Consider the following 26,401-nt stretch of genomic DNA (forward strand, 5'->3'; position numbering starts at 1 on the left):
TACTGTAGACTTGTGTTTTTTTGTTGTTGTTACTGTGTTGTTCATCGATTTGCTCAAGCGGGCCCAATAGCACAGCGGTAGGGCGTTTGCCTTGCACGCAGCCAACATGACTGACCCGAGTTCAATTCCTCCGTCCCTCTCGAAGAGCCTGGCAAGCTCCCCGTAACGTATTCGATATGCCAAACACAGTAACAACAAAGTCTCCGATGGAGACGTTACTGGGCCCACTTGAGCAAATCGATGACCAGCGGGAGGACAGTGACAGTGACAGTGTTTCTATTATAGTGCTAGGGCCCATACCCAGTGGTGGTGGCAGTGGAAGCAAGGCCACACCTACTTGGGGTTGCATGAGGCTAGGGATAAATCAAGGGCCTCACCTGTACAAAGGAAGGTCCTTAAGCCACATCCCGGACCCTTGACTTGTATTTTAAAATGTACTCTTGAGAGCTATTTTGTATATCTCGTCCCTTCTCTGCCCTTAGTCCCCCCAATTAGTGAATTATGTCCAGTTATGAATATACCCGTTGAGCTTCTTGTTCATCTGTTCAACAGAAAAGCCAATGAATGCCACTGACATTTTGTTTTCAGACAGTGCCAACAACTAATTGATGTCTTTGTGTGTGATGTAGGACTTCATGAAAAAACTGGAAGAAAAACGATCTGCACTAAATAAAGCTACCAGTATGGGAGATGCTGTCTTGGCCATCTGCCACCCTGACTCGATCACCACCATTAAGCACTGGATAACCATCATCCGGGCCAGGTTTGAAGAGGTCAGTGTTCTCGGGCCATCCCAAGAGCAGTAGCTTTGAGCATCCGGGGGAGTGTGGAACTTCAGCCATTATGGTGCACTATAGAACCTTTATGTCCTGCCCCTCTTCCACAGTGTGTGTGTGGGGGGGGGGGGGGGGGGAGAATAAGACAGCCATTGCACAGTGCTTCAGACGGCCATAGGTCTTTGGAGTGAATTGCATACACGAAGCAAATTAATTTTGTACCTAACATTTTCAGTTGTCTTTATTTCCACTCTGTACTTCCTGAAGTGAGCCTATTTAATTCTTCAGAGAATGCAGTAATTGAGCTTAAGTTAGAAAACAAAAGGAGGATTATCCCATGGCTTAGAGGTCAGCTGGGCATTCTAGGGGAAAGGACAGCTCAGATAGAGAAGGGAGCACCAAATAAAGGGTGTTTGGAGGATCCTCCCAGGACGGGAGATGCATGTTGAAAGTAGATTATAGACTGAATATGATTGCCACTCAATGCCTCTTTTGCAAACCACAGCACCCAAAAGAAGAGAGATAACAAAAGGGAATGCCCTGCCACAGAGGCAGGGTGGGATGGGGGGGTGAGGGGTAGGAGGGATACTGGGACCCATGGTGGTGGAAAATGGGCACTGGGGAGGGATGGGTACTCCATCATTGTGTAATTGAAACCCAAGCACAAAAATTTGTAAGTCTACGACTGTACCTCATGGTGTTTCACCAATAAAAGTTGATAAAAAATAATAAAAAAAAAAGAAAAGAGGGGCTGGAGCAATAGCACAGTGGGTAGGGCGTTTGCCTTGCACGTGGGCGACCCAGGTTCAATTCCCTGTGTCCCATATGGTCCCCTGAGCACCGCCAGGGGTAATTCCTGAGTGCAGAGCCAGGAGTTACCCCTGTGCATTGCCGGGTGTGACCCAAAAGCAAAAAAAAAAAAGAAAGAAAGAAAAAGAAAACAAAAGGAAGCCTCAGGAATGAAAATGTATCTTTAAAGTTCTAAGGGTCGTCAACATCCTACAGGCTGTCCTTTCCTTCTGTAATTGGGTCTCGGTGCTACTTACAGGAGGAAGAGAAACAAGCAGTGTGGAGATAATGTAGAATGAGCCCAATTTCCTGTACATTCTCTGTCTTTTACACCAGTTACTCACCTGAATTTTATGTAATGTCCAGTGTTCTGTAGTGGACATTTTATCTTAAAAAGTGCTGCTGTCTCAGATAGAGAAGGGAACACCAAATAAAGGTGTTGGGAGGATCCTCCTAGGATGGGAGAAGCATGCTGAAAGTAGACTATAGACCGATCATGATTGCCACTCAATGCCTCTCTTGCAAACTACAATACCCAAGAGGAGAGAGAGAAAACAAAAGGAATGCCCTGCCACAGAGGCAGGGTCGGATGGGGGGATGGGGGGTGGGAGGGATACTGGGACCCGTGGTGGTGGGAAATGGGCACTGGTAGAGGGATGGGTGTTTGATCATCGTACAATTGAAACCCAAGCACAAAAATTTGTAAGTCTGCAACTGTACCTCAGGGTGTCTCACTAATAAAAATAAAAATAAAAAAATTCTGCCGTGTAAGAAATGAAAAGAACTGTCTATTTTTCCCACAGGTGCTGGCCTGGGCAAAACAACATCAGCAAAGGTTAGCAAGTGCCCTGGCTGGACTGATTGCTAAACAAGAACTCTTGGAGGCTTTGCTGGCTTGGCTGCAGTGGGCTGAAACAACACTTAGTGATAAGGATAAAGAGGTCATCCCCCAGGAAATTGAAGAAGTGAAAGCGCTCATTGCAGAACACCAGGTAAAATACAATCCTAATTCCTGTCTGCACACAGTTTCCCTCTCTTTCACTGCCTCTCTTTTTTTTTGTTTTTTTTTTTAAATTTTTGATATATTGTTTTTTTCTCATTTATTTTATTTTATTTTATTTTTATTAGTGAAACCCATGCCCCTACTTTTTTAAACATGTTCGTTACTTCCTTCCGGCTGGGATTCGAATTCTACCATTGCCCTATTTCTTCTCTCTTCCTAGTTAACTTAATTTTGATGTTTTTCCCTTATTGTGCTATTTCCCCAAACTTTTGGGGGGGAGGGGTTGGGAGGGGGCCTCTGTGAAGTTTGTTATATTCAAACGGCACTGTATCAGATTGGCTCCTGCCCTCTCTCTGACCTTCAAAATGTCAACCTGATTCCATGTTTGAGTGTTCTACTTCTTCCGCAAAACATCACCTTCAATGAGCTTCAGGCATTTCGTATCTGCAAGGACATACATGACCTTGCTCAGAGGAATTACCTTTCCCACGTATCATGCCTGTTTTAAATAGAGTCGTTGTATTCAGCTTCACAGCATAAGCAGTTAATTTTGATCATGTATTTTGGGGTAACATATAAGATACCAATGTAAATAATGGGCACTGAAGCATTTTAGCTCTGTTCTCTGTGATCAGAGGTATTAGAGTGATCAGATTGCTCCAAGGAGATAGATATTCTAAAAATGTGTTACTTCAGTTTAATTTTTATAAATCTCCAATCACCTTTGATTGTCTTTCTTTGCCATTTGTTCCAGAAGTAATGACAGCAAAGTTAGTAGTAATATTAACAACAGCCAACAGTAAGTCTGAAGAAAGAGAAATGGCAGGATGGTCAGTCCTTTACAATATTAATTATAACCTGAATAATTTTTGTTCTCCTTCACATAGCATATACACTGCTAGGAATATTTAAAATTTATTCACACTTAGTGTGACTGTTTCAAAGTTGTAGGTGAAATATGTCACAGAAAAATCCTAGGGCTTACTCCAGTTAGCTAGCTTCTTTGCAAGCTAATGCTAAGATTCTTCAGGAAGACTTTGCAAAGATTGATCCAGGTTGGGCCACCGACAGGATTTATTACTCATACACTGCTCTCAGAGGTGGGTTTCAAGTAAAAATACATTTTTTTGGTATATGAAACAGAATAGTTTTATCAAAAGAAATTTAAGTAGAGAGTTCTGAGAGGAGAAAAAGAGTAATACATGTTCAAGAGAAAACAAGGGTTTCCAAAAGGGACAAAAAACCTCTAATGGCTTTTGAAAGACAGTGTAGACAATTTCTTTAATTTGTCTTGGCCTGGAGTTCTCTTGTTTTTAATGAAATTTACTGTCTTTATAAACTGTAATATTATGCATTCTTTAAATATGAATAAATATATACTCTGATGGGCTAGATTTCCCCTGAAGATAAAACATGATGATTTATTCATTTTCAGAAAAAATAGCGTGGATTTTTTAACATTTTTTATTTAGTTGAATGTCTGAAGATAGTTTTCATAATCTACTTGAATTTACTTGTCATGATTTCTTTTATTTCAGACTTTCATGGAGGAAATGACCAGAAAACAGCCTGATGTTGATAAAGTAACAAAGACCTATAAGAGGAGAGTGGCTGATCCTTCCTCAATACAGTCCCATATCCCAGTCTTAGATAAAGGACGGACCGCAAGTAAGCAGTGGCCGGCTTCTTACAAATAAATGGTTAAAGCAAGCAAGCAAGTTCATTTTGAGTTACTGTGTGATATTTCAGGGCAATTGGTGATCCTACATGGACTTTCTATCACAAAAGATTTTTTTAAAGAGTACATGGACTCAAGTATAGAGCAACCTACTGAAAAAGAAAGAAAAGGTTGCATTTAGGTCTGTTTATGTAACTACTTGCATGATCTTTCTAAGAAGAAATTGGAAGTATTTACAAGGCCAGAAATCATCACCCCACTGTTAATGGTCTCATGTTGCTTCTGTCACTGTATCATTGTCATCCTATTGTTCATCAATTTGCTTGAGCGGGCACCGGTAATGTCTCCATTCGTCCCTGTCACATGCTCGTGTAGCCCGATGGCGTATGGGGGGCTCTTTCAGGGTCAGGGGAATGAGGACATCATTCTTAGTGTTTTGGGCATGTCGAGTATGCCACGGGTAGCTTGCCAGGCTCTTGCCATGTTTGCTTCTATAAATGTAAATAATTTTCAAGTTGGATTTAACAGAAATGATCTGGATAAAGTTCATAGGCCTAATTATCCATTAGTGTCCTGTATGCAGTCTGGTAGATTTTGCCCATGTTCATGACTTTAGACTCTATTTTATGTACTTCTCAGATGACTTTGCCCCAACTAATGACTTTTTTTTTGCATCTATAGTAGTGTTTTTGGTTTTTGGGGGTTTTTTTGCATCTATAGTAGGGTTTTGTTTTTTTTATCTGTAGTAATTTACTGTCCAGGGAGTTAAGGTGATCAAGTGGTTAAAAATGTTGAGGGCCAGAGAGATAATTTAGGGCTAAGGCACTTGCTTTGCAGACAGTCATTTGGGTTTGATCCCTGTACCGTGTATGATCTTTGAGCATTGCCAGGAGTGGTCCCTGAGCACAGCTGATATGGTCCTAGAAGATGTCATCATCATCATCACCATCATCATCATCAACATGCTGAAACAAACTCCTTGTCCATCATCTACCACTTACCAACTAGGAAAAAGAACTCTGGACAAATTAAACTGTGTCTCAGTTTCCTTACCTATAAAAGGGGGTGAATATAATCTTCCTGCTAAACCATTGTGTGAATCAAATGAGCTAATGTGTTTTAAGTGTTTAGCATCCCATCCTTCCTGGCCTGTAGTTCAATGGTCAGTGACTATTACCTATTGATATTTTTATATAATCCTGTGGGAGTAGGGAATTCTGGGAAAATTCCAGCTTCCTTATTAATAGCCTATGGAATCTTAGGTCAGTAATATTTCTAGGCCACATTTACCCATTGAGTTATACGAGAAGAATGCACTGAAATTACTATCTTTTGAGGTTGTAGAAACTTTTGAAAAATAGCAAGGTATAAAACTTTTAGTAAGGCTGTAAATTGGAGGATAAAACTGCACATAGTAAATGGACTTTGAAGAAAGACTTGGGAATTGATACAGTATTTTGCTTTGACTGATGAAGGCCCAGTGTCTCCTGGGGCAGCTAGGTTTGCTGTAATTAAGTCTAAGACATATCTTACTTCTCTGAGAAATTTATTTAATCATATATTAATGAAGAAGAGAATCACAAGATGCTTCATTGAAATGTCATGAATTTTAAACTGGAAGCAGTTTTAAGCATAGATTCATGGAGAGAGAGCTTTATGAATTTAAATGTTTCTGTCAAGTACCGTTTCTACAAACAGCCTGTCAAAGACCGCTTTTATGATCCTTAATGAGAAAAATGTACTTGGGTCCTAACATTATGCGTCATCTAAATTAGAGTATTTCTACTTGTCATACCCAGTAATTAAGATGAGTCAGTTTAGCTCGGAACAATAAAGGTCAAACCTTCCCATACTTCAGAACTCTGAAATTTTTGCTATGTTAACCAGATTTATATTTTTTAACAGGGAAATGCTTTCCATCATCAAGCTTATATCCCTCTGGATCACAGACGCAAATTGAAACCAAGAATCCCAAGATCAACTTATTAGTGAGCAAATGGCAACAGGTCTGGCTTCTTGCATTGGAAAGAAGGAGAAAGCTTAATGATGCTTTGGACAGACTAGAGGAGGTTAGTAACACCAGCACTCACCCCATCTTGTCATTTGTCCTTGTTCAATCGGGTTGCCAAAATCATGATTTTCCAACTTTCCTGTTAGGACTTCGGCTGCCAGAGCCCTGGTCGGGGCGGGGAGGGAAACTCAACCCGCTCCCCTCCAAGGGGCCCCGTCCAGGACAGCCAGGCACGGGGGCAGGAGACTCTGCGCTGTTCTCTTCCGGGAGCTGGGTTTTATAGTCTCTGAAGATCTCCAAATGCGGCCGCGTGACATCTTATCTCATTCTTACTTTGGACAACCTGGCAGGCGACCGAATGTAACCTGCCCACATGGCAGAGTCTGGCAAACTCCCCGTGGCATACCCAATATGCCAAATACCAGTAACAATGACGGGTCTCATTCTCCTAACCCTGAAAGAGCCTTGAAGATGGCACTTTTTAAAAAATCTCAGGGCTAGGATGAAGGAGACAATCGATTGCCTGCTTGAGGCAATCGATGAACAACAGGATGGTCGTGATTGTGGTCCTGCTAGGACAATACATAAGAAAACTCTTACTACATAAGGGCATATTTTACTTCTAAAATCAGTGCCACGAGCATTAATTCGGAGAGAAGAATATATCAGACTTCGAATCACTGTACCACTGTCATCCCGTTGTTCATCAATTTACGCGAGTGGGTGCCAGTAACATCTCTATTCCTTCCAGCCCTGAGATTTTAGCAGTCTCTCCTTACTTGTCTTTTCCAATGATTAGAGGCTCTTTCAGAGTCAGGGGAATGATACCTATTGTTGTTACTGTATTTGGCACTCGAATACACAACAGGGAGCTTGCCAGGCTCTGCCCATGTGAGCAGGATACTCTTGGTAGCTTGCCGGGCTCTCTGAGAGGCATAAATGGGTAGGAAGTGTCTTATATATGTTGCTCGGCCACTTTGCAAGATTTCCACTATCCCTACCTACTATCCAGCGAAACATGGGGCTTACTTTGGGGGAAATCACTTACATGACACCTGTGGCCAACTTTGGTATTGTCAGAATATTTCACTTAATTTTTTTTTTGAGTTTTGTTTCTTCAATTAAAAAAAAATCACTGGTAGTAATGAACTTAAACTTCACATCAAATATGTTCAAAATCTCCTTTTTTAAGAATGTTCCTCTCATGGTCACTGGAAAGGTATGTGTGATATCTAGAGAATCACTGAAAATAACTTTATTCCTATCATGTTGGACAGGGGGTTCCAACCTTTTTAAAAACCTGTGACTGGTTTCAAGACCAGCACTGGTATAAGGACCGGCAGTTAAAAAAATCTCTGGTAACAGATACAACTTGGGCACATTGTTAACTCAGCCAAAATATCCACTTTGCCCCTTTCAGCTGAAGGAATTTGCAAACTTTGACTTTGATGTCTGGCGGAAAAAATACATGCGGTGGATGAATCACAAGAAATCGCGCGTGATGGACTTCTTTAGGAGAATTGACAAAGACCAAGATGGGAAAATAACCCGACAAGAATTTATTGATGGAATTCTTTCCTCAAGTAAGTCCCAGAAGAGGGGACTCTAATGGATGTGATTTTTAAAGAAAATAAGTACCATTTAAAATCGCAGAACCAGCAAACTTGTCTTGCTAACGAGGGTTGCCTTTAAACTTGGCTATCGGGATTGGAGAGACAGTATAAAGGCAAGGGCTCTGAGCTCTTGTTTTGTTGTTCTTTGAGTCACACCTTGTGGTGCTCAGGACTATACTATCTCTCCAGCCCCCTGGAACTCTGATTTTTTTTTTAAATTTTTACTAGTGAGACACCATGAGGTACAGTTGTAGCCTTACAAATTTTTGTGCTTGGGTTTCAATTATACAATGATCAAATACCCATCCCTCCACCAGTGCCCATTTCCCACCTAATTTTCATGCATCCAACCCTGGTTCAATCCCCCTAGCACCACATGGACCAGCACCCAAGTGCAGAACTGGAAGTAATTTTTGTTCACCACTGTGTGTGGCCCAAACCATCCCCCCAAAAAAATATTATAAACATGTCTGTGTAGTACATAACCCTAAACAAATGAAAGGTTCTGTCTGGCCTTTTCAAAGAGACGTTGGGGATTGAGATCAGGAGCTCTTAAGGCTGTGACCAAAGACTGAAGCCTCCCCCCTGATGCAGTGGCCACTCAGACGGTACCATTGCTTCTTCTGCTGGGCTGCATAACCCTCCTGTGGGGAATCAGTGTTTGGTACCTGTTTTCTCCATGGCTATCCTAAAATGAAGATGAGACTGGAGCTGGAGGAGTGTGTACCCAGAGGGAAAGGAGTAACAGCAGGATGACTTAAATAAAAACTTACTAAGTAATGCCTGTGTTTTTACACATAATTTGGAAAAAAAACAACACCTTTACACTTAAAAGAAAGTGATTCCTTGGTAAAATCTGGGGTTGGGGATTTAAAGTGTCCTTGGGACATTGGTGGAGGGAAATATTCTGGTGGTTGGTGTGTTGAAGCAGTATGTTGAATGCATGAAACTATCACTGATAATATTGTGAATCATGGCACAATTAAAATGGGGGTGGTGGATTATGGCTTTGGATCTGGTACATTTTCCTAATTGTATAGCTACGGGTACTCTTCTTTACTCTGCCGAAATCTTTAGTGTGATAAGAGTGATATTATTTGATTCTCACATCATCCGCGTTGCCTGGAATATAATAGAAATCAATACATGCAAAGTCAGTCCTTTTCCTTTTCATTCTGATCTGATATTATTGTTGATAATAAATTCGAACTCCAGAAGCGACAGAGAGATAGTACAGCAGGCAGGACACTCGCCTTTCACATGTTGAACCCAGGTTTGATCCCCAGTATTGCGTGCGGTCCCCTGATCACCACCAGGTGTGATCCCTGAGTGCAGAGCCAGGAGTAAGCCCCGAACACCACCAGTGTTTGTGGTACAAATAAACAAACAAGCAAAAATCGAACTCTTTAAGAATTTTTAGGATGTGTCAGTTTTTATTTTTAGGTCATGAGGATGAGAGATTTCTCTCAGAGTTGTGACAGGAAGGCATTCTTAAATTGCATATCAGCCATTCCTTAAATAAAATAGTAGTTGAACCCTATGTAATTTGCTCTGATGTTTAGCCCAGAAGCAACAATCTCACACAATTACACAATCCACCCTAGTGGGAATTAAGTTAACATCTAATATATAATTTATACTTAGTTCATTGATTATGTTAAAAATCAGTTTTTTTAAAGGATATTAAGACATTTGAGAACACTAATAACCTATCAAGCCTCACTTAGATAGAATGGCACAATTGATAATACCAAGCCGAATTAACAGTTCATGCTGAGTACCTTTTAAATAAAGATTAGTCCTTTTGTGAAATTGTGTTGTCAGTATCAAATATTATAAATTTACAAGTACTTTAATACTGGGAGTATTAGAATTTACATTTGCATGTTAAGTCTAAATTTAAAAAAACAGAAACAATGAGTTGGAGCATGCCATTTTTGGGGAAATAACAAGAGATTAGTGAAGGTTGCAAACTTCAGACCATAAGACAAATAAAGACTAAGGAGCTAATACATGGTTCCTATAGCTGGTAACACTGGTTGTACAACTGAAATTTGCTAAGAATAGAACTTTAAATGCCCTTTCTTTCTCTAATGAGTGTGCACACACATCATGTGTACATATACACATGCACACACACACAGATAAATATATATGCAAGGTCATGGAAGTGTTGATCAGATGGCAGAAGTCCTTTCACATTGTAAACACATACAACATCATCGTGATGTGTGCTTTGAATGTCTTAAAACTTGGTCCTTCCTGAGTTCTCATTTACTCTTGTCTTGAAAATTTCAGAGTTCCCAACCAGTCGCCTGGAGATGAGTGCCGTTGCGGACATTTTTGACAGAGATGGTGATGGCTACATTGACTACTACGAATTTGTAGCCGCCCTTCATCCCAACAAAGATGCCTACAAGCCTGTCACTGATGCTGACAAAATTGAAGATGAAGTATTTATTATTATTTATTTTTATAAATATATAAATTTTATTTAGTATTATTTATTGCTTGCCCCTACAGCAGTAATAGTGTGCCCTGCTCAGATAACACTGGCCATTTATAGTCCGTTTTCTTTATTCCCATAGCTAATTGCTACATCAAGGTTTTTAAGGAGTCTGCTATTAGAATATGAGTAAAGCGCTGTCTTATCATTGTTTTTGGCAGGTGACAAGACAGGTTGCGAAGTGTAAGTGTGCAAAACGATTTCAAGTTGAACAGATTGGAGACAACAAGTACAGGGTAAGTTTTCAAGATGACCTTTGCGGTTCTTTTAAATAATGGAAAAGTGAAAATCTGTATGTAATTTGATTTGCCTTGTGTTCCAGGAATGCTAGTTTTTACCTTAGGCCAAATTGAATGATACGTGGAATTTTAACTTTGTCATTGTCAATCATCTAGAGATAGCTCTCGTTTGTCTATGACTTACACATCCTTAAGATTCACAATAGCTACATTACTTTTAAGGAAAAATAGTGAGAGGAAAAAACACTGCCTGGATGTTTATTTTCTATTTAGGTTTCTTCGTGTTGCTTTCTATTTCATTATGATCAATGTGACATTTAATTTTTCCAATAACAAGAAGATTACATCTCAGCACAAAATTTAAGATATTGGCTCTATAAATATGGAATAGAGACTTTTTCATTTTACTACTTGTGCAGTACTTTTTCCTTTTGCTCAGGAATCTGAATAACTTGTTTCACCTTTAAAACAGTAACTCAAAGATCAATGTGATTTCATCTCTCTAACTTTCTCTCTTTTTTTGGAACATCTCGTACATGGAGTAGCTAGATAGGAAATGTGCTGGGTTTCCCCTAAGAGGGTATTTTACTTTCAGATGAAACCCTGTTAGTTTTTGTTTATCTACATATTTGAATTTTAACTTAGACTCAAATGGGCACCTGCACATCTCCAAGCTAGATACTATATTCAGAAGTGCAGAGTGTAAGAGTGTGTGTGTGTGTGTGTGTGTGTGTTGTGTTCTAGAATCATATAGAAAGTTTCCTGTTGAACTAATTGTGTCTTTCTTCCATTTTTCATTTTTTTTTTTATCAGTTCTTCCTGGGAAATCAGGTATAAACCAGTGGAATGTATTCTCAAGTTCCCAATGGTTTTTTTTTAACTTTAATTCATAGTCATTAAAGCTTGCCATGGCCAATCTTTCCCATGCTGCCCCCCCCCCCCCCCCCAGCTACTACATTGTTGGTTGGCGTGGTGTTTCTGTAAATGCTCTGAGGGTCCTTGATTCAGGATTCCTACTGCCTTGTGTTTTAAATAGGGAGATTACTTTTAAGTGAACCAGATAATGTATCTTCGCTTGATTGAATACAGGGTTCCGGATGCAATTTTCAGTCCCCATGGTTAATGGTGTAATTAGCACCTGTCTTATGTGCCAATACCCACCGGAGCATGAATGTGGTTCTCAACTTATCTCGGCAGCTTCGCAGGGCTTTGCTCATTGAGGACAGGTGGCGGGCACTAGCTGGAATGAATCTGCCTCAGGCAGAGACATGGGAAGACCAAGGACTCCCCATGGAACTCAGCCGCGATGAGTTCTCTCCAGAACAGCCATGATTCGCTTGTCCTCAATCAAGGATGCAGGGCTTTGTGTCCCCTGACATTTTAAATGATGGAATTCCTCAGAAGAAAGGTATAATTTGACCCGTACTCAAAATCCGAGTTACACTCTGTGCCATTTTGACCTCACATACAAACTATGTGACTCAACGTCATGATTAGAATTTTGGAACTAAAGACGGATTGTGTTTTTGATTCCATATGAAGTATTTTTTTACTGCATGCACTCAGAGAACCATTTATCCTACCTGACGGCATCATATATGATATGACTGTGCCACTCCATCATTTTGTTTTTTTGGGGGGGCCACACACGGCTCTCCCCAGGCCTTGCTCTGACCCCATCTGCCACTCATTTTTAAAGACCTTTTAACACCTTAAGTTTCAAATTACCTGTCATACGTGTTTTTCATCAAGTGTATAGTTTTCAAATAAAAATTTGGGTTACTTGGAACAAATGATTTTAAAACATCCATTAAAAATACGGAAGTGAGGCTAGAGAAATGAAATGATCTGTGAGCACAGACCTCGGAGTAAGCCAGATGTGGTCCCCCAAATGAAACAAATTAATTAATAGAAAATACATATGGTTCTTTTCCATTTTAGTTACTCCTTAGTTACCAGAAGTTATCACAACTTACATTTTAAGGAGGACGAAATATCTCAAAAGGTCTTACTCATTCATATAAAGCACAAAAAGAACCACATTAGTCTCTCTTTTTTTTCTTGAACCAATTTGGATCTTAGGGAAATTGTGACGGTGCTTGTTACCTGGAGACTACTTTTTCAAAATAAGATTATTCATGTGTACTGTGATTGAAATGGAATCACCGTAAACTGCTTCAGTTATTTCCTGAAGTGTTTGTTTTGAACACAGTCTTGGCCCAAAAGTAAGATTATCTGGTTCCTTAAGGGTAATTCTCTTTAAACTTCCTCCTTTCCCTTTGCTTATTAGCGGCACAAATTTATTCTAACAAATGTGTATTTTGGTTTCTAATTTAAGCTTAATGAGTCAAGGAGTAGGTTCCGTTATAGTAAAGTGTAAGTCTCAAGGCCTAAAAATGGACTTTATATCTAATGATAGAAAAGGGTTTGCTGGGAACTGCATGAGTTTCTGCTGGTGAATTCCACATGCTTTTCAGTGTCAGGTCTTGATTGTTTGGCTTTGTTTGCAAGTTTTATCCTAAAACTTAGACATAACAAATCATTTTCATTTGGAGGCTGGAGAAGTTGTACAGCAGGTAAAGCATTTGCCTTGCATGCAGCTGACCTGGGTTCAATCCCCAGCACCACAGATGGTCCCCCAAGTCCTGCCAGGAATGATCCTTGAGCACAGAGCCAGGAGTAAGACCTGAGCACTGCTGAATGTGACCCCTCCTCAAAAAAAAAAAAAGCTATTTCCATTTAAATATTTTTGACTGGGGCCGGAGTGATAGCACAGCGGGTAGGGCGTTTGCCTTGCACGTGGCCGACCCGGGTTCGATCCCCGGCATCCCATATGGTCCCCCAAGCACCGCCAGGAGTTATTTCTGAGTGCAAAGCCAGGAGTAACCCCTGAGCATTGCTGGGTGTGACCCAAAACGCAAAAAAAAAAAAAAATTTGGCTTCCTCCTGAACACAGACAAATAGTTACAGTCACAATTGTGTCTTACTTGCTTCACAAATAAGCTATTTATGTTTAATTGACTGCTTATTTTGCCGTGGTGTCTATTGAGTTGGCAACCATGAAATTCAGTATGGTGGTTTTTCTAAGTTGGACACGAGCCTATTAGAAATGATTTGAAAGTGTGAAATTGTTTCTCATGGGCTTTCAAGATAAATAAGTCTCACTATCAGAAACTATCTGTCATTCATTCAAGACTTTCAAAATTCGTAGTATATTCAAGAAAGCGGAGATCAATTGAAAGGGCAAGAAAAGGTGATTGCTTATCAGTTTAAGCAGTGGTGGTATGAAAAAGGATTTAAATGTGATTAAAATCTAAATCACATTTAAATTTAAAAGTGGTGTCAATAAAACATCTGTTGCTGTTCTAATATTGCAGTAACCTAAATGACACATTAATGCAGCCTTTAACACGTTGTCTTGTCACATCATTAGTGATGCAGGAATTTTAGCTGGCTGTGAAATTTGTATTGGTCATATTCATTCCCCAGGTTATCCTCCTAACTCCTCTTAGAAAAAAAAAACAATTAATTCATAAATATTCCTTCCACAGACTTCAGTGGAAAACATTTTTCGTGTCAGATGAGCTATTAATAAAGCCACCATATTTTGTCGGAAGCAAAATGAGTTTCTAAAGATTTCTTCCACACATAATGGAAAAGATTTTATGTAAGATCAGGTGTAAACAAGTAGGCAGGAGTTTTACATTTTCTTTAGAATTGTCTTCTTTTACACAGCCTCTGGGCAAGTGTGCCTGGGTTCATTTTTGACTGGCGTTGAATTTCTAGAAGCTGTTTCCTATGATTGCCTTACTAATATTGTTTCTGTCATACGAAGGGAAATACCTTTTCGAAGGAAGCTTCAATAATATACTTGATAACCTTCATTATCTCTTTCCAAACTATCTCCTGTGGGCTAAAACAGCATGCAGCAGTCTAACAAGCAAATCATTACAGACCCCACCCCTTTCTTCTGAGTTTTTTTTTTCCTTTTTTTTTCTTTTTTACTAATCACTGTGAACTAAGCAAGAAATTGAAGTTGGTGGCTTAAGCTACTTCATATTGAGCGTCCTCCTTCTGCTGAGAATGACTGTTGACAACTCGAGGCTGTTTTTTTCTTCATCTTCACAGTTTGGAGACTCCCAACAGCTGCGACTTGTCCGAATCTTACGAAGCACCGTGATGGTTCGTGTCGGTGGCGGCTGGATGGCCCTTGATGAGTTCTTGGTGAAAAATGATCCTTGCAGGGGTAAGGAAGTGCTTATGTCGGGACGAAACTTGTGGAGCAGTTGTGGTGTCAACTGCACCTTGGTTATATTTTTAGTTATAATTTTATTTAACAGTGAATGTGTACATTGGTCTCTGTCAGCCGAAGGCACCCAAAGAACTCGTGGCAATCATGTAAACCATGTTCTCATTCTTTTAAACAAAATTTATTTATACGCTTATTTATTTGTTTCACTTCTTCTGGATCTGGGGCTGATAGGCAGGAAATATAGAAGATTGGCCTTTCTTCTTGTGATGCTCCCATCTGCAGTCTTTAAAAATGAGCAATTGTATCAACCGTGGAAAAGGCTTCATGTTTCATTAAAGGGCAAAATAAGAGGAAAGGAAGTGGAGTTGAAGACCAACGCTATTGGAAAGTAAACGTTGCAGAGTGAAGGCTACGAAATTAGGGAGCAGGGATAAGAGTCATACTTAATAACTACTAACTGTGACTCTTCCAAATTGCAGCTTAGAGCACTGAAAATATAGACTTAGGATACCGTGGCTCTCTTCATGTAGACTTACAGCAAAGCGTCATTTTTCTTATTTTCTCAGAGCTGTCCGTTTTTTAATTCATCATTGGTTTACCTTTAAAATGACCTGTTAGAAAGATTGCATTCATCTGGGGAACATAAAGCAACAAAACGGGAGACTAACACCCAGGAATGGCTGAGATAAATACCGGGAGGTTTACTCCATGACTTGGAGGCCACACTCGAGGGGTGAAGGCAGCTCAGATAGAGAAGGGAGCACCAAATAAAGGGTGTTGGGAGGATCCTCCCAGGATGGGAGATCATGCTAAAAGTAGACTATAGACTGAACATGATTGCCACTTAATGCTTCTCTTGCAAAACACAGTACCCAAAAGAAGAGAGAGAGAACAAGGGGAATGCCCTGCCACAGAGGCAGGGTGGGACGGGGGGGGGGGGGGGAATGGGGGGGAGGGATGCTGGGACCCGTGGTGGGGGAGGATGGGCACTGGTGGAGGGATGGGTACTTGATCATTGTATAACTGAAACCCAAGCACAAAAATTTATAAGTCTATAACTGTACCTCATGGTGTTTCACTAATAAAAAAAATGATAAATAAAATGACCTGTTAGTTGCAGTGTTAGATCCTATTTACCTAGTTGACCCGTTATTCCTTGAAAAAAAAAAAACAGTAGTATTCATTAATAAGGAGAGAAGAAATCTTATCCTTGGCTACAACATGGGTGGAATTGGAAGGGCTCACACTAAGCAAAATAAATCAGAAAGCAAAGGACAAATCCTGGATCTTTTCGCTCATGTATTTGAGATTCAAAAAAAACAAAAAAAAGGAGGAAGGAGAATGGGAACCAACAGAACCAGCTAACCAACCCTTGGATTTAGACCACAGAAGGTTGGTTGCCAGATTGAGGAGAGGGGGATATTAAGGACACAGAGGATCTGGGGGCGGGGGGTACATTCAATAAATGGTGGTGGAGGAATTTTGGCATTTTGGTCATTATGTGATGTGTCAACTTCTGAGGAGGTGGGAAAAAGCACTTCCGTGTTTTTTGTTTTGTTTTTTAATCGAGGGTACATGACTTACGTGATTGCATGTCATGACATCATCTAAGTCGTGTACCCTCAATTAAAAAAATGTTTTAGTCTTTTTAAAAGTTAAAAATTGAATAAATGTAAGGAGTAACTAAAACATAGCTAGTTAATATTTAAAAGGAAGTGTGAAGTGTGGTGTTTTGACAGCTGTTTAAACTTTGTAATCTGATTTTTAAAACTTCCCTTTTAAAGCAGCATGTAAAACGAGTTCATTTTCTGTAGCTTATCTGAAGAAAATCACTGTTCGCTACCTACTGATTTTATTTTTTTTTAATTAGGAGATATTTAGAAACACATGGAAAAAAACAAAGACCAAACTCTTGTCATCTGTTTAAGGTTAACATCATGGCCATATTTAAGGGAAAGAGAATCTACAGCAGGAACTCATTTAATTGCCGGTTTAAATGAACATAATTTTTTTTCTGTTTATATCACCCACCAGAGGGGGGGCTGGCTACTTTATAGTTTGTTATTGTTTGCATTTCTTAAAAAATTAAATACAGAGTCCTTAAGCATCATGTCTTTCAGTCCCTCAAGAAGTAATTAGTAAAACCCTTTTTTTAAAAAAGGCAATAAAATATTTACACTTTTCTTTAATCTCTGAACTTATTTAAAGCCGAGCCCGGCAAGCTACCGAGAGTATTGGATATGCCAGACACAGTAACAACAAAGTCTCCAATGGAGACGTTACTGGGCCCGCTCGAGCAAATCAACGATCAACGGGAGGGCCTTTACCTTTACCTTTACCTAATAATAACACCAATTGGTGCTGGAGCTCTTTAACTATGGGGTAGGAATGCTAGGTCCCTCCAGTGGGATCTTTTGGATCTTGGCTGCCTCTGAATCCCACAGGCCTGTCAAAGTATATTTTCAAAGTCTGCAGCTGGGGGCCGAGGACCCCATGGGTGCTTCGACAAGTGTCCCCAATAACCCTGCTGTAGGCAGGTCAAAGATGCTGCAGGTGCAAGAAGTGAGCTCAGAAGAGAAACTTCCCGTTTTGTTTCATATTTTGAAAATTAAGAAGCCTAAGGCGAGGTGGCGTCGCTTCTGAAACAGAGCAAGTCGAGCCGTAGTGGTTTGGGTTACGTAGGAGAGCGAAGCATGACAGTGGTAAAGTCCTCCAGATATATATATATATATATTTTTTTTTTCCTTTCCGAGGCAGACCTTTGCATGCTTTCTTTCCTCACGCAACTGTTCTTCTAAAATAAGTGCCGAAGGCCCGGCCTGAACACCTTTGCCTAGTCAACTGCTGTACTGTTTCTTCTCCCGCTAACGGTATTCTTTAATGTGATTGGTATCCTGTGTCATTTTTTCTAGTTCATCATCATGGGAGTAAAATGTTACGTTCGGAATCAAACTCTTCAATTACTACTACTCAGCCTACTATAGGTTGGCAACCCCTCTGTTTGCCTCTTCGCTCTTGTTTTCTCCTTCGTACTTTGAACATTCTTGCTTTAATCCGTTTTGTTTTGAAATAATGCGCTTCATCCATTGCGTATGGCTTAACCCATATCCAGCTGAGCTGATGCTTCCAACTCGCAAACCTCTGAAAATTTGGCACACTTCCGGTGTGTTTCAAATACGGGTCTTCTGCAAGTGATCAAACACATGCTAACACGTTGCTCATCGGGTTCTTGTGGCGTGGTCTCCGTGTGCATATGTGTTTGTATGAGTGTTGTATCACTGACTACCTACTTTATGGGCCCTTGGGTCTGGTGTTCATTATGCATGTTGGTAAAAGAGTCTTCCAAGAGTTAAAAACCAAAAAAATGCTAACTGCCTCGATTTTAGTGAAAAAAAAAAAAAACCTGAACATTTTATATGTTGTCACCATGATTAACAAGCCATTTCTCATTCTGTGTAATTCTATTGTCCGATTAATCCCAGTGTTTAAACACGAGTGTTCTCCTTGCCTCGGTAGTACATGCACAAGACACAGTCCCTGCCTTTTCGGCTTGTCTTCTCAGTGTGGGGGAAGGGTGATGGAACCCTGTGGGCATCGGTACCTGGTGGATTAACAGTAATTAGCATGAGCCTCCCATCTTCATGCTGACTCTTTTCTGTAATGGTGAATATTCTTGCTGGTGTCTAGTGTTAGAATAAGCACACTTTTGTTTTTCTTTTCCCAACTTACTTGTATCCGAAAGGAATGCATTGTGAAGGAATGCATTTGACTTTTTGTTATGCTGAGTTGGAGTTGGCATGGCAAAAAGACATGCTTGACATCCTCAAAGCCTCCTCTGGTACCTGCTTCTTCCCCTCCGTGACTGAAGGCCTCCTTTTTTTTTCCCCTTTGCTCTGTTGTTTGTCTGCACCGTTGTATGTTCCGACATCCAGCGAAAGGAAGGACAAACATGGAACTGCGTGAGAAGTTCATTTTAGCCGACGGTGCCAGTCAGGGCATGGCAGCCTTCCGGCCCCGGGGCCGAAGATCTCGGCCTTCCTCGAGAGGAGCTTCACCCAACCGATCAACGTCCGTGTCCAGTCAGGCTGCTCAAGTGGCCTCCCCGCAGGTCCCTTCTGCCAGCACCCCCAAGGTATGGCTGAATTGTGACATGTTTCCCCCGTTTCTGAGCAATCAACACATACTAGTGGGCATTAACAGCCCTCAAAAATTCATAAGACCGGGGCTGGAGCAATAGCACAGCAGGTAGGGCGTTTGCCTTGCACACGGCCGACCTGGGTTCGATTCCCAGCATCCCATAGGGTCCCCCAAGCACCGCCAGGAGTAATTCCTGAGTGCATGAGCCAGGAGTAACCCCTGTGCATCACTGGATGTGACCCAAAAAAGCAAAAAAAAAAATCATAAGACCAACTCTCTCCATTTGTGCCCTGCTCGGACAAATGGAGGTTTTTTTTAAAAAACACACACACATGCCCATCTAATGCCCATCTTATGTCCATCACACCTAATGGCCCATCTTCAGGCTATTTAGAAGCTTTGTTATCCGACAGATTGTTCCTTCTTCAGAAAAACTCAGGGGTTTGGTTTGGTTTGGTCTTGGGTGTGTAGGATTTTTGCCATCAAATCTTTCCATGTTTTAATTATTTTTATCATTCTTTCTGTGAATTGTTACTCTTTGCTATAAATATCTCTTCCGTGGCTTTTTTTTTCATCTGTCCTTTATGTTTGATTTGCCATTGTTTGATTTGCCATGCAGATTCTCCAACCTTTAACACGCAATTATGGTAAACCATGGTTGACAAACAGCAAAATGTCAACTCCTTGTAAGCCAGCAGAGAGCTCAGACTTTTCCGTACCATCTGCAGAGGTATTGTAAGGCCCCACTTTCTGGTCTAACCAGTTTCGCTAATCAAAACTATTTCCCACTAACATCGCCTCACTTCTCCCTTGATGTACGTACTTATGACAACACGATATGTATTTATAAGTCAGCTTCTCTGTAAGAAATATTCGCTCAGTGGTTTCTGGAAAGATGTGAGGGTAACAGGAGAAACCGTTTACAGCTCCCTGAGGAATGTGAGCCCAGCATAACCACAGCTACAGAGCGATACTTCCTCGGTCCTTCATTTTCTTACGTTTATCTCTTGAGCGGCAAAGTACAAGAGATTATATCCAGACCTAAATAAATTTCTTTCACTTCCAGTGGCATGACTTGACTTCTAGACATAATTTAGCCAAGAAATATAACATTTTCATATGCCCTTTGTTTTATATGGATATTTTTATATGCCCTTTAAGTGAGAGCAAGAGGCAAGATGATTTGCAAGAAAATAACTTGAAGTATATTTTTCTAGTCTTTACAAGGGGCACAGTCCTATTCTATGTATCCAAGTATCTGTTCCATTTATTTCTGTGCAGGAACACTGAGTGAATGGGCGAGGTAGACAGAACCATTTTATTTTCAGTGCAGAATGTCAGGGTGGAGGAAGTGAGTTTCCGCAGGGGGGAAATTATCTGCCATTTTTTAAAAGTATGCATGTTTTTTTACACTAATGATTGTCACTGATGCATGCTCTAGATTCTTATTGTGGCATTCGATATATGGGGAGGAGATTTGTAAGTGATAACAGGCTTGCCAAAATTAGCTCATATATCAGATTATTGACACTCAGTAGAAAATCTATTATATATCTTTTGTGGGTTTTTTTAAAAAAATATTTATTGTCTTAAACACAAATTTTGTGTTTCCTGTGTTTTATCTGGAGATTTTTTTTGCTTTTTGCTTTTTGGGTCACACCCAGCAATGCACAGGGGTTCCTCCTGGCTCTGCACTCAGGAATTACTCCTGGCAGTGCTCAGGGGACCATATGGGATATTGGGAATCAAACCCGGGTCTGCCGCGTGCAAGGCATATGCCCTACCTGATGTGCTATCTCTCCAGCCCCATGTCATATATCTTTTGAAAGAGATATCTTTCCTATAGAGACAGAATCACCAAATAGTTACATCTTTGATATAATCATAATATTGGGGGGCAAGGAAGACCCTACATACCTTTTCTTTAATGAAGGAGGCATTTCATATTGTCACCAAGACCCTGTATAAAAATATTACAATATCTTTTTCTGGAATATTTTTGGGCTGGAGCGATAGCACAGCGGGTAGGGCGTTTGCCTTACAAGCGGCCAACATGGCCAACCCGAGTTCGATTCCTCCGCCCCTCTCGGAGAGCCCGGCAAGCTACCGAGAGTATTCAATATGCCAGACACAGTAACAACAAAGTCTCCAATGGAGATGTTACTGGGCCCACTCAAGCAAATCGACGATCAACGGGAGGGCCTTTACCTTCTACCTTTTAATAGCACAGCAGGTAGGGTGTTTGGCTTGCATGCGGCCGACCTGGGTTCGATTCCTCCGCCCCTCTCGGAGAGCCCAGCAAGCTACCAAGAGTATCCCACCCACACGGCAAGCCTGGCAAGCTCCCCATGACATATTCGATATGCCAAAAACAGAAACAAGTCTCACAATGGAGACGTCACTGGTACCCACTCAAGCAAATCAATGAGCAATGGGAGAACAGTGCTACAGTGCTACCTTTTTCAAGTCCTTTATTCTTTTAAAAGCATTTTCTTTCCTGTTTAATCCTTGTATCAACTATAAGAGCTTGGCAACGGTAATTTCATTTCCCTCATGACTCACTTGAATATGATAGGAATTACTGCTGAGAGTGGGATAATTTGGACAAGTTGAAGAGCCCCTTCTTCAACTCTTCTTCATTCTCCCAGACCTTCATCTCCATCCCTTCCCTCAAATGGGGAAGGGGGGGGTGTTAATATCATATATTACATCTACAGACACCTGTCACTCAAGCCTACACCTTGGTAGCAAAAATTGAGGAAAGATTAAAGAATCTCAAATGGCAAATCTGAAATACTTAGAGCTCTGCTACTATGATCAAAATGTTAAGCGTAGCAATTCCCAAATGAAGTTTTGTTTTTACTAGTACAAGTTTGTTTTCTTTTGAGTCATCTCAGTGAACAGAAACAAAAAAAGTGGGCTCACTTGATAGTGCTCAGGAGACCACGCAGTGCTGGGGATGGAACCCAGGCCTTCTGCCCACCAAGCATACACTCAGCACTGAGCCATATCTCTGTCCCCAATTTTTTCTCCCTTAGGAATTTAACAAGGTCAGATTTGTCAGATCTTGCAGAAATCCATTCACAACTTAGAGTTACATTTTTTCCCTAATACATAAAAGTTACATTTTTATCCTAATACATAAAATTAGGATTGAGTGTGAGAATTTTGTGAATGGGGATTGAAAATTTAAGTATGTAAATCATATAAATTTCATACTCAGTCAACAGACAGGCTACATAAATGAATCATAATAATAAAATTAAAATTTCAATTTATAAAACGGTAATATGCTTTTATAAGAATTTTTAACTGCTGGGGCCAGCAGCTATAGTCCAACCGGTAGGGTGCTTGCCTTGTAAGTTTAATCCCCAGTACCACATATAGTCCTCTGAGCCCTTCCAGGAGTATCCCTGAACGCACAGTCAGGAGTCAGCCCTGGACCCCACTGGGTGTGGTTCACCCCGCAAAAAATTTTTTTGAACCTCATAATATAAAGAAAGATGCTTTTAAAGAGAACCACATTATTTTCACATCTTTACTTCCTCCAGTGAACTCTGATTGTGAGTTCATTGAGAAATGTGGCAATGCTTAGTCTCTCATATTTGTTTACTTTTTTTTTTTAACTTCGGAAGAATTTTCAAAATGTTGTGATGATCTGGAAAGAATGCAGTGATTTTATACTTAAAAATAAGATCCCAGAATTGTGCTTGCTTTAAACGTTGTCTACAAATGCCTGTAAGAGTATTTAAAAGAAATTTTAAAAATTCCCCCAACGTTGCCATGCTATCTTGTATATAAAGGTTGTACACAGTGATGGCACCAAGAAGCGAAGTGACATGGTGTGCCAAGTTACAGAACATTTTTTTTGTAGTCAAGAAATAATTGCTGTCTCAGCACGACTTATGTACTTACTGTTCTACTTCTGTGTATTTCTTTCTGCCTAGTTCCCCAAAAGCGTTGCAGGCAGCTTAGTCTCCAAACACCGCCTGGCAGAATCCCCACCTCTCCCCGGCACCACGCAGTCCCGTCTTTTTGGCACCAACGCTCTATGCTCAGAAACGGTCCCTGACAGTGTGAAACTAACAGACTCACCCTTTCATTTGCCTTTCTTTCCTTGGCATCCTGTGGGAGTTTCCGTGTCTGTGTTTTCTCCTCGAGTGTGGACTTCTCTTTAGAAGGTTCCCTCTGAATCCAACGAGAGGAGAAGAAACTGGGGAAGGAAGCATGGGAGCACCACACACACCCCGCCCCCATTTGTGGTCTCTCATCGCCCTTTGGAAGACAATGAGCAGAGGGTTCCCACCTGTCTACGGTGCGGGTGGAATTTAACGAAACAGGGGCCGTATCTTGAAATGTCTTTGCACTGATTCCATACAGGGAACCCCAATACAAGGAAGCAAGCTTCGACTTCCAGGATATCTCTCCGGGAAAGGCTTCCACTCTGGAGAAGACAGTGGCTTGATAACCACCGCAGCCACCAGAGTCAGGACCCAGTTTGCTGGTGAGTGTGGGGCATGCGTTCCGTCAATGGCTTCTGAACTCCCTTTTCTTCCTCTTTGGGGTCGAAATGAGAAATTGATGATGGCATATTGTTTTGAAAAAGCACATAGCCCCAAGCCTTCCAACCAAGGTAGGGGATACATGAATCATAGGAATATTGACTGGAAAATCCCTTTTGGAAAGAGCCAACGAATGACTGAAGAACAGAAGGAAACAATACCGTTAAACATAACAGTCTCATATCCCATCAGGCTGATTAGTGCTGGTTCTTACACTGGCTTGGAAATTGCACTGGAGGGGGGCTAGAGCGATAGCACAGTGGGTAGGGCATTTGCCTTGCACCCGGCCAACCCGGGTTCGATTCCCAGCATCCCAGATGGTCCCCCGAGCACTGCCAGGAGTAATTCCTGAGTACAGAGCCAGGAGGAACCCCTGTGCATTGTTGGGTGTGACCCAAAAAGCAAAAGGAAAAATAAAGAAAGGAATTGCACTGGACTCTGTTTGGGTGGTTGGAAAAACACAGCCTCCCTGGCCTTTCCAATGCTTGCTTCTCACACTCCTGAAGAGAATAGTGAGCCTTACTTCACCTCCGGTGTTCTGATATCACCAGGCATGAAGCATCTTAAGGGTTCATGTCTTATCTTTTGAGTGTGCTTAGTTGTGGGCAGAGCTTAGAGCTCTGTTTGCACGACATACTACACAGGGCACACATTATGACGTTTGAAGGCGTGATCCGAAAGGATAGGAGGAGTCCTTACGTTGCATCTGTAGAGTTCTGTGCTCTGTGTTCTACCTTGGCGGGACCTGACAAAGGCCTCATGACCCACAGTATTGCAGAGCGCCTGCTGGGAATCCGGAACAGGCGATTTAAGGTGCTGTAGGTATTGCTATCTGCACAGACGTGCCCTTCAACAAGGGAGTCTCATCTTCGCTCTCTCTCTCTGCCCAGATCCCAAGAAGACCCCCAGCCGGCCCGGAAGCAGAGCTGGAAGCAAAGCTGGCAGCCGGGCCAGCAGCCGTCGAGGGAGTGATGCATCAGACTTTGACATTTCAGAAATCCAGTCTGTGTGCTCAGACGTGGACACGGCCCCTCCAACACAAAGACCTACGCCCCGAGCAGGTTCTCGGCCATCTGCAGCCAAGCCTTCCAAAATACCGACGCCCCAGAGGAAATCTCCTGCCAGCAAACTGGACAAGTCCTCCAAGAGATAGTGCACCGGGGTCCCACCACCATCCTTCCTTGAGCATTTATTATTTAACTCCGAAAACTGTAAAATACGATGTAGAAATTATTGTGAAATATTGTAAGAGGCGAGTTTAAAATTCTACAGATGGCCTTATTTGTGTATTTGTCTTTTTATTTTTTAACCTGTCTGATTTGGGGTCAGATTCCCGGGTTAAAGTCACATCATCTGTGGAAGAAAAAAGTTTAACATGCACTAACCCTTCTGCACCGCAAGGTGTGGCTCTTACACTAAAACTCGATCACTGTCCCAACAGGTAAGTTCACATCTTCGGTGACATCCTCCTCCGCCCTACATCCCTAGCTAGGGTGAAGGATGCCTCATGACATTTCCTTGATTGTGTGCAAACTCTGGAAAACCGAACACTGGAGCTGTATTTTGAGATGATGGTAATGCAGACTAGAGGAAAACAGCAAGACAGACACATCCGCACATGGTTCCTTACGCAGAGATCTTCAGTCCGACAGAGAGATTGCAGGAAGTTACTTTCAGCACTTACCGCTGCTATGGCCGTCCCGAACCTTGCAGCATTTCTGTGTCATGGCTTTACACGAGGCCAGAGGTGCCTGAATATTACACCTCCTATACTGTAAGAATATAACTAAAGTGCATTCATATAAACGTGAGGTTTTCTTTTGCTTGAGTGGACAATAGCACCTGTATCATTGAACTCATTTTGTATCAGAGCAAATTTTGCTTGCGGAAGGCTATAAAATAAAACATGTCCCTTAACTACCTTGCTATGGAATTAATTTTTTTCCCCAGGGAAAATCAGTGTATTTTTTATGAGCAATATCGATTTGGAGTGACCAAAAGATACTTACAAATGGGTTTATTTTGATTTCTCATCTGAAATAATCATGTTCTAGTATTATATCTATATTTAATAAATATATACATTTTAATTTATTATGTATACTCACATACTATAGAACAATATTAGTATGCATTTAATAAAACATATTCACTTGAACATATGGAATACCTGATTATTTCAAGTAAATATTTTTTCTCCTGTTGGTTTTAAATGGTAAATGTTTGGTATATATTGATAGTGGCAGGTTGTTTAGGGGCTATCAAACACCAGTGATAAAGAATCAACCTGTAAGAAAATGACATGATTACTCCTTCTACAAATATTTTTTATAATTACCAGTCAAGTATCTGGCACCGTCAGTGACCCTGAGGGTCATCATGTTCAAGGTGGAAGCAGAGAATAAACCAATCACTGAGAAATGTGACCTTTGACCAGGGCTGTGTGATGGAATTGACTGACCGAAGTAACATAGTGCTATTCTTCTGACCTGTACACACTCAAACATCAAATCTAACAACGTGAGATCTTGAACTTGGTTTTGTGATAATAGTTTCATTGTTACTTCTACCCCACTCTCTGTATGCAGGGAAAAACTTTAGCAAGTCATAGACTTTTCCTAGATATAAAATTTCCTCAAAGAATGGTGGCAGGAGGCTTTTAAGACAGATAATTAACTTTCCACGTAACATTGGAATTGGACAGTGGTGATGATGTCTGGGTCCCAGGAGGTTGTATCATGTTTTTTTCTCTTTGGCCTTTGTCATGGAGGCCAACTCTGGAGAGCCTGGAGTTCCCACGGTCTCCAATGAGGCACCATAATTAAGTAGAGTCAT

General features: G+C 41.0%; 1 protein-coding gene across 3 annotated transcripts in view; it reads left to right on the top strand.

Annotated features, from left to right (window-relative positions):
• The window catches only part of DST (dystonin), a 415,725-nt gene extending 390,001 nt beyond the window's left edge, over nucleotides 1-25,724 (top strand). For 2 of the 3 annotated variants that reach the window (XM_056108983.1, XM_056108982.1), the window contains 13 exons: nucleotides 630-773; nucleotides 2,369-2,557; nucleotides 4,107-4,236; nucleotides 6,152-6,315; nucleotides 7,678-7,840; nucleotides 10,169-10,323; nucleotides 10,538-10,612; nucleotides 11,429-11,446; nucleotides 14,744-14,861; nucleotides 17,780-17,851; nucleotides 18,800-18,999; nucleotides 23,385-23,508; nucleotides 24,457-25,724. In XM_056108983.1, coding sequence (XP_055964958.1) covers nucleotides 630-773; nucleotides 2,369-2,557; nucleotides 4,107-4,236; nucleotides 6,152-6,315; nucleotides 7,678-7,840; nucleotides 10,169-10,323; nucleotides 10,538-10,612; nucleotides 11,429-11,446; nucleotides 14,744-14,861; nucleotides 17,780-17,851; nucleotides 18,800-18,999; nucleotides 23,385-23,508; nucleotides 24,457-24,719 — 1,815 coding nt within the window. In that variant the 3' untranslated portion in view covers nucleotides 24,720-25,724. Of the gene's footprint in view, nucleotides 1-629; nucleotides 774-2,368; nucleotides 2,558-4,106; nucleotides 4,237-6,151; nucleotides 6,316-7,677; nucleotides 7,841-10,168; nucleotides 10,324-10,537; nucleotides 10,613-11,428; nucleotides 11,447-14,743; nucleotides 14,862-17,779; nucleotides 17,852-18,799; nucleotides 19,000-19,623; nucleotides 19,735-23,384; nucleotides 23,509-24,456 lie in introns of all 3 variants that reach the window. The other variant, XM_056108981.1, reaches the window with a different exon arrangement.
• Nucleotides 25,725-26,401: the final 677 nt, after the last annotated feature.

Source organism: Sorex fumeus, unplaced genomic scaffold (genome assembly GCF_029834395.1).
Source record: "Sorex fumeus unplaced genomic scaffold, SorFum_2.1 ptg000241l, whole genome shotgun sequence".
Classification (NCBI taxonomy): Eukaryota; Metazoa; Chordata; class Mammalia; order Eulipotyphla; family Soricidae; genus Sorex; species Sorex fumeus.